Source organism: Chanodichthys erythropterus, chromosome 10, assembly GCF_024489055.1.
Source record: "Chanodichthys erythropterus isolate Z2021 chromosome 10, ASM2448905v1, whole genome shotgun sequence".
Lineage (NCBI taxonomy): Eukaryota > Metazoa > Chordata > Actinopteri > Cypriniformes > Xenocyprididae > Chanodichthys > Chanodichthys erythropterus.
The window spans coordinates 60,566,851-60,575,617 of record NC_090230.1 but is presented as its reverse complement, the minus strand read 5'-3'; the positions used below and the strand labels follow the sequence as shown (position 1 = coordinate 60,575,617).

The window sequence follows — 8,767 nt, the reverse complement described above, 5'->3', positions numbered from 1 at the left end:
ACAGGAACAGACGGTTATCATGATACCTTTACTCTTCATTATTATGATAAATTATATATTTGGGGAAGTTCCATAAGACATAGGTAAGTCTCTGTTCGCAGACGATGGGGCTCTGTGGAAGAGAGGAAGAAATATGGAATACATAACCAGGAAGATACAGGAAGCAATTGATAAAGTAGTGCAGTGGGGTTATGAGTGGGGGTTTAGATTCTTTATAGAAAGGACTCAGTCAGTCCTTTTTACTAGAAAGATAATTCAGGAGGGAGTGAGGCCTAGAATGTATGGAACCCACTTGGAGAGGGAAATGTCAATGGTTCACCGATAGAGGGCGATGATAAAGTGAGCCCATGTATCATGCAGATTCACTGAGAACTATTGAACAAGTGTCTAGGGCACTTGGAGAGGGTCGGAACTTTTAAATTTTTAGGCATTTATTTAGATTAACGATTAACATTTGCAGAACATATTTGTATAAAAAAGTTAGGGGTAGTCCAGACTCAGGCTTTGAGAATATGTTGTGGAGCTTTCAAAACAACAGTGTCAGCCATACAGGTAGAAATGGGAGAACTTCCGCTAGAATTAAGAAGAAAACAGTTGATGGCAAATTATTGGGCTGGCTTACAAGGACATAATAATTCACATCCCACTAAAGTAGTATTGCAGGACAGCTGAGAGTATGGGAAAAATCTAAAAGAGAATTTTGGCCGGATTGGAAATGATATAGCAAAAGAACTAGAAGTCTTAATTTGAGGATAAGTTCCACTGTAGTATTTCCAGAGATTCCTCTGTGGAAGTTAGTTTGGCCTGAGGTAGATCGGTATGTATTAGAGGAAAAAAGGATGGCAAAGGAGATTATTAATTTGGAAAGAGTGTTCAAAGTATACAAAAGTATACTTTTCCACAACTCAGTTTTTTTCAGAGTATATCCAGATTTATACGGATGGTGCTAAGAAACCAGAGTCAGGGGTAACAGAATTGGGGTTGATGGTACCAAATAAAGGAATAGGGATCAATAGGAGAACATCTAATATGTACTGCGGAAATGCTGGCAATGTTAATTGCATTAAGATGGGTGGAAAGGACAGGACTGGACAAAGTTTTGATATGCTCAGATTCGTCATCAGTTTTAGCGAGTATAAGATCATTCTGTTCAAAATGTCGTCAAGATATTTTGTTTGAAGTATTGCAGTCAGTGACAAGAATAGTAAATCAAGGAAGACAGGTAAAATTTTATGTGGGTTCCAGGACATGTAGGGATAAGGGGAAATGAAATGGCAGATAAATTAGCAAAAAGGGCATTATTAAAAAGAAACATAGATTGAAATAAATCATTGAATCAATCATTGAAATAAATCAAGAGTGGCAAGTAATGTGGGATAGAGAGGAAAAAGAGAGGCACATATCAAATTCAGAGTCATGTTAAAGAGACAAGGGTTGGTAGTGGAAATCAGAGAGAAGAAATAGTGTTAACTAGGTTAAGATTGGGACATTGTCTATTAAATACAACACTTAAGATAATATAAGATAACTTAAGAAAAACTTGAAACTGGTCAGTGTGAAGGATGTCAAGAAGAGGAGTCAGTAGAGCATGTAGTCTTGAGATGTAGTATGAAACACAAAGAGAGGTGATGAGGAATAAGCTGATGGAGACAGGGGTCCAAGACATCACATTAAAAGGGGTATTGAGCACAAAACGTAGGGATCAGACCAGAATTCTTATGAATTTTTTAAGAGAAACAGGGGTTTTTGATAGGATTTGAATAGGTATAGGGGTAAATAGTATTATTGTAGGTCAGGGAAGAAGTGTGTGAGTGTATGTGTGTACGGCAGGGATGGACAACTCCTGTCCTGGAGGGCCAGTGTCCAGCAGAGTTTAGCTCCAACCCTAATCAAACACACCTGAACCAGCTAATCAAGGTCTTTAGGATTAGTAGAAAGTTATAGGCAATTGAGTTCTTATCAGGGATGGAGATAAACTCTGCAGGACACTGGCCCTCCAGGACCGGAGTTGTCCATCTCTGGTGTGCGGTATGTATGAACAGGGGAGAATGGTGGGAACTTAAGGTGGATGATTAGTCTGTAAACCTATTTTCTGATCCACACTCCGGAACAGAAGGGGCGGTAATGCACCAAAATGCTGGATGCCAACCGCCGTAAAACAAGAAAAAGAAGAAGAAGAAGAAGAAGAAGAAGAAGCAGCAGCAGCAGCAGCGCGTTCCACACTCTGGTCCAGTAGGTGGCGGAAATGTACCTTGGCTTTTAATGCCAACCGCCAAAATGTCACCAGAAGAAGGACCCACAGGAAAATGCAACCAATGAGAGTGCACGTTGTCGAAGACGCTGCGGTAAATATGAGAAATTATTTCCGATTAGGAGAAATGGCGGGTGACCGAGACAGAATGGCGGATCTTGAGGATGGAGAACTCGAGTCTGATCACGAATCTGATATGCGGGATGCTGCAGCGGAGCGAGTGCAGGTGAAACGTACTGCTTGTTCATTCTGTTCAACACACTCTTGTTGTGTTCATATCGACGGATTTACTGTATATATCTGTGCGAATCAATAACGTAACGTTATCTGCAGCGGTTTAAACATCAGGTTCGAACGTCCGCTAATGTATTGTTATAATAGACAATGCAATGAGACCAAACACTGTTATGCAGTCAAATGAACCTGTCTAGGCCAGTTGCAGTTAGTTATGTTCTCCCTTCTCCCTATTCCAGCTTTGCACATATGTCACGTTTGAAAGATTCTTACTTCAATAATTTGCTAGACTGCTATGAATTCTCCTTGTGTTAATCCAGGGTTGAAAGTGGTTTTGAGCTGGGGTTATAAAAGATAGATAACCCCGTGACTCTCTTCACGTTCTTAATGCATGTCCCTAGTCTTATTGTGAACGATTAACCATTGCACGTTTTTTGAAAGGAAAATGTTTGTCTGACCTGTTAAGGCCTCTCATTAAACAATCAGATGACTTTTTAGTGATACCATTCAATCAGTTTTTCATGGACAAAAAAATAGTTTTGCTCAAAAAATAGTTCTGCTCCTTTTGATATTCACTATAATTGCAGGTATCATCTTTTCAGAGCAGAGGGCCCTCTTTAAGTGCCGCATCTGTCACAGGATACCGCAACTGCCAGAACACAGACTCGAGCGACAGCAACTCTGACTCTGAAGATGAGGCCATGCTGTGGAGACACAAACGGCTCAAGTGTTCCAGTATTCCAGCTCCTGTCCATGCCAGGGCTGCAGCTGGGCCCTTTGCTCGCAAGGTCAACAACATCTGGGGCTCTGTGGTGCAGGAGCAAAGTCAGGAAGCTGTCGCAGCAGAGCTGGGCATCTTGGGAATGGAAGGGGGCGTCAGCATGAGCAGTCGCCAAAGCGAGACCTATAATTATGTCCTGGCCCGCAAGATGATGGAAAAAGAGCGTGGAGAGGAGGAAGAGGGATTGAAGAGCATGTTGGATGGGGAGCTGGAGGGATACATGCAGAGAGGACAAGCCCAGACAGATAAGAGCTGTCTAAAGAGAAAGCGTCCAGCCAAGGAGAGACTGGGCCCACGGGCTGAGATGGACTTGAAGGGTCGATATGAGATCATTGAGGATGACCCTGAAGAGAAAGTGGTTGATGAAATCGCACACAGGTCAGAAAATTTCAGAGATGTGTAGTCAAATGCATACATGCTTCTGCACAAAGCTGGTATACCCCCTTTGTGTCCTAAGTTTATAAACCCCTTGTAATAGAGGTCTGTGCGGGAATGTTTTTTTTTTCGTCCTGCTTCCGCTAGGTTCTAATCTGCACCCACTAGCTCTCGCTTAAAATTCACTCCGTTTCTTTTCTTTCAAACCTTACCAGTCCCGCTAAATTTAGATCTCGTTTCCAGAATCTTGCATTTAAATTTCCCCTAAAGAAAGAGAGAGAGTGATTGGGGATAACAAATATAAAATGTTGGTTATACAAGAATTTTATTTGTTATTCGTCTTATCATGATACCGTCAAAAATGTAAAAGAGAAAAATAGGCTAAAATAAATACGACATCTGTCACTCAAAATTATAAGCAAAAAATACAAATAAACGAAGACTGTTTGCTTATTAACTGCAAAATCCATGCAAGAACAGAATGTTGCTGAATGATGACGGTTTCATTACCGAAAGTCTCTTCTCCAAAATCCGTCCACAAAGGCTTTCACTTCTCTCTAAAGGTGCACTCGTGGCCGGAATGCAATTAACATATCTTGCCAGTTTTTCTCAGGGCAGGGAACTGGGAACTGTGTTAACACCACCACTGCAGAAAGTTTTGTTCACTTCAAGTTCAAGTGCAGATGTGCTGTTGTCAAAAGAAGGTCTGGAGCGGCAGGGCTATTGTCAGTCCACCAGTGTTGCCAACTGCTTCCGTCTTTCATTCGTAAATTTAATCTTGCACCGCAAGAAATATGATGGGTTTCCTTGGGAGAGCCACAGGAATGCAGGCCTCTACCTTGCAGAATTTGTGAGACTATAACATATAAAATATCTTGTATACCGTATGTATTGAAAATCAGATTATGGAAAAATATGTGTTTCCAGACTATTTGCCCCTACTCAGTTTTCTAAAATATAAAATGATCAATTTCTACATATAAATGTATCATACAATCAGATAGGGCTGGGTAAAAAATATTAATTTCTCGATTTTAATCTGTTCTAATTTCTATGAACCGATACATAATTTGCTTTCAAAATTGTAGAATAATAGGGTATCTAGAATATTACATGTAATCATATTTTAAATTAGGCCTATATAATCATTTTCATTACTCGTATATTTTCTTAAATGGTTTAAAGGCTGAAATGCATAGCTTTTATATATAAATTTGAATAATAGAAAATAATAATAATAATAATAATAATAATAGAAGCTTGTGTTATTTGAACTAAAATTTATTTTACTTATTAAAGAAGTTTTGTTTTTACATTTGTTTTATGCTTTGGGTTGTTACTGTAAATGCTTATCTCCCTCCGATACTGTATTGATTTTATTTGTGCAGGTCTTAAATTTGATTTTTATAAACCCTGCAGATACCCTGTACAGGTGATTTAATATTTTTGAATATTTTTTTTTAATGCATAATATTACTTACCATATAATTTAATTTAATTCGAAAATTCATGTATACAATATTCTCTTTATTTTAAAGTTTTGAATCATTTATGATTTATAAAAAAGGGCACCTGAAACCTCTCATAAAAAAATAAAAAAATCAGGATTACGAAAGCTGCAAACTGCATCACTGTTTCAAACTTGATCACTCTCTTGCACTCTACTTAAAACAAAAAAAAAAGTCACATGCCCCTTAAATTTTAGTTGTCAGTAAATGCAACATCACTGCAGTAATGATAGTTGGCTGTTACAAACCCACATTTTTTGTCTTTATTGTGCTTGATATAAAATAAAAAGGTGCTTTTAAAAAGTCCTTGAATCTGGTGTTCATAAAAGAGGGGGAACCCTGCCCGTCCAATAAATTGCAATACGTAGTTTTCCGTCACGTGACTGGCACGGAGACCTGGAGGGTAAAACATCCATTGAATTGCAGCACTGGCCTGTCAGTTTTCCATCTCATAAGAAGAAAAACAAATTTGAACAAAAGGAAAGTTTTGTGCAATTGTGATCCATAGACAGCACTTGCTGCAGTATTTCAAACACTAAAAACAGAAGGTTTTTCTAAAATGCTTAAAGGTGCCCAAGAATGCTTTTTCACAAGATGTAATATAAATCTAAGGTGTCTCCTGAATGTGTCTGTGAAGTTTCAGCTCAAAATACCCCATAGATTTTTTTTTAATTAATTTTTTTAACTGCCTATTTTGGGGCATCATTAACAATGCACTGATTTACACTCGGCGCCACCCCCTTAAATCGCGAGCTCCCTGCCACATGAGCTCTCGACTATATTACAGGGCATTTACGAAGTTCACACAGCTAATATAACCCTCAAATAGATCTTTACAAGATGTTCGTCATGCATGCTTCGAATTATGTGAGTAAAGTATTTATTTGGATGTTAAAGTTTTATTCTGAGTGAATTTGAGGCTGTCCTCCGTGGCTAACGGCTAATGCTACACTGTTGGAGAGATTTATAAAGAATGAAGTTGTGTTTATGCATTATACAGACTGCAAGTGTTTAAAAAATGAAAATAGCGACGGCTTTTGTATCCGTGAATACAGTTATAACCGATGGTAACTAACCACATTTAACAGTACATTAGCAACATGCTAAAAAAACATTTAGAAAGACAATTTACAAATATCACTAAAAATATCATGCTATCATGGATTATGTCAGTTATTATTGCTCCATCTGCCATTTTTCACTGTTGTTCTTGCTTACCTAGTCTGATGATTCGGCTGTGTGCAGCTCCAGACGTTAACTGGCTACCCTTGTCTAATGCCTTTCATAATGTTGGGAACATCATGGGCTGGCATATGCAAATATTGGGGCGTACACCCCGACTGTTACGTAACAGTCGGTGTTATGTTGAGATTCGCCTGTTCTTCGGAGGTCGTTTAAAAAAATAAGATTTATATAAGGAGGAAACATTGGGGTTTGAGACTCACTGTATGTCTTTTCCATGTACTGATCTCTTGTTATTTAACTATGCCAAGATAAATTAAATTTTTGAATCTAGGGCACCTTTAACATGAAAAACACTTAATATTTTAATGCACTAAAACAGTGATGATGATAAATCTAATTCAGTACACACCTTATTGATCACATATACCATATATAGGCGAGCAGATGAGCCCAGAATATAAACGCAACATGCTAAATGGTTGTTTTCTTTATAATGGTTTTCTATGAAAAAAAAACGCTTAACCAGAAACTGTATAAAATCAAATGAACACTCGTTAGATTTTAAAGTGTTATTTATTTGTGCCTTTTGAAACCGAAATAACACCGTAACCAAATAATACAGCACAAATAGTAATAAAGATCTATCTCTGCCTTTGGAATTAAAGAAAGGTGACCTGCTCTGTAAACATCCATGTCAGTATGAGGGGAATAAACTAAACTGTTATTGTCATCAACTGTCATTCATATGTATTAATTTTAAAAATCTTTTTAATAATTCTTCTAAATTTACATGTGGCCTGAGAAAATCATGTCTATTATTTTGTTTTGTTTGAAGTTTTAGTAAAAAAAATAAGAAATTAAGAACATGCAGTGCATGCCGAACTCATGCAGTGTTATCAACAGGGCCAGTGACACGAGGGGGCAAAATGGGGCATTGCTCCCTCAGATCTAATATGTGCCTCCTTATTTTCCCCTTATTGTCCCCTCTCCACCCCCAAAACGCAATTGATTTTAACTCAACTGTTTGGTTAACCCACATTCTCCAAAATATTTTATTTTGTGTTCTGCACAAGAAAGAAATTAATACAGTTTTGAAACATTACAGTGAGTAAATAATGACAGAATTTTCAGTTTTGGGTGAACTATCCCTTTAAGGACAAGCGGAAGCATGGTTGCTCTGTCATCCACGCATCCAATTTTCTCTCAAATGTTTACTTTCACTTTAGACATAACCAACTATGTTTATGTAAACTTTGTGTATTTGACAGAGCAATCGGACTGTGAAGATAACTTGGTAACCAGGCGCTGTTTGACAAACTTTTAGTGCGTGTGCACTTTGGGTGTACTCGTTTTAAAAAACGCATGTCAGAACAGCGCGTCAGAACAGCACAAGCTGGTGTAACTTTCCGTTTTGTGCAAGTTGCAATAGTTCCAACCGTGACGTTTTTAGGCACCATCATTTGTGTAAATTCATTTTCACCAATTTTGTGAAATGGCTTAATCAGGTGATAACAAATAAAATGCAAAATGTATGTTCAACAAAGGCACTCTGCATGTATAAACCTTTATATAAATCTATGGCTATTATCTATATATACCTTTTACTGTTCAACTTTTAAATAATCATGCTTTTGTTTGCTCTGTGTTAAAGACTCATGGAGCCAAAGAAGGATCTAATAGAGCGTGTGGTGAAAGTTATTGGAAAAAAGAAAGCCATTGAGCTTCTGTCAGAGACGGCAACAATTGAACAAAATGGAGGTCTCTACACTGTGGTATGTACAAAACTGTCACACAAATTTAATCAATGTCAGTACATAAAATTGGAGTTTGGAACTACTGTTAATTTTGTCAGCCTTTTATTATTTGGTGTTAGTCCTGTGTCAAATGTTCTTTTTAGTTTATCATATTTAGTCAACCTAATCCTTTTAGACTCAATATCTGGGAATTTTAGTACAGATTTAGTCGTGGTGTATAATGGTTAAACTGGTACTCAAGATTACAATTGAGGCAAAAAAATTGATTACTGAGCATGGTGGTTTTTATTTGAATTTTATTTAGGTATTTATTTATTTTAAATGATACTCAATTGAAACTGAAGTTTCCTTCACATAAAAACGGTGCAATAATATTTCCAATAATTCAAGATTCATTTTTTCAAGATTAAAAAAAGGTTGTCAATAGAGCTGCCTGATCAATTGAGATTAATCTCATTCCAATCACCCACAAGGACTTATTCCTAAATGACAATGATTCTGCTATGTCCCCTAAACCTTTGACAAGTAGCTGCGATCACAGTGGACATTCAAATCTGCATTGGTGCTGCCGCTAATCCAGAGAGAGCAGTTATGTATGTGTATATGACAGCTTCAAAACAGTCTTTGCAACCACACAGTATCATTATTTCTGTGTTAAAATAATTCATATCGCATATAA

The 8,767-nt window shown here is 37.4% G+C and overlaps 1 protein-coding gene across 1 annotated transcript in view; it reads left to right on the top strand.

Annotated features, from left to right (window-relative positions):
• Positions 1 to 2,301: 2,301 nt before the first annotated feature.
• phax (phosphorylated adaptor for RNA export) overlaps positions 2,302 to 8,767 on the top strand; it is a 30,394-nt gene continuing 23,928 nt past the window's right edge. The window contains exons 1-3 of the mRNA XM_067395742.1: positions 2,302 to 2,477; positions 3,073 to 3,644; positions 7,986 to 8,106. Of these exons, the coding sequence (XP_067251843.1) occupies positions 2,307 to 2,477; positions 3,073 to 3,644; positions 7,986 to 8,106 (864 nt within the window). The 5' untranslated portion in view covers positions 2,302 to 2,306. The remainder of the gene's footprint in view (positions 2,478 to 3,072; positions 3,645 to 7,985; positions 8,107 to 8,767) is intronic.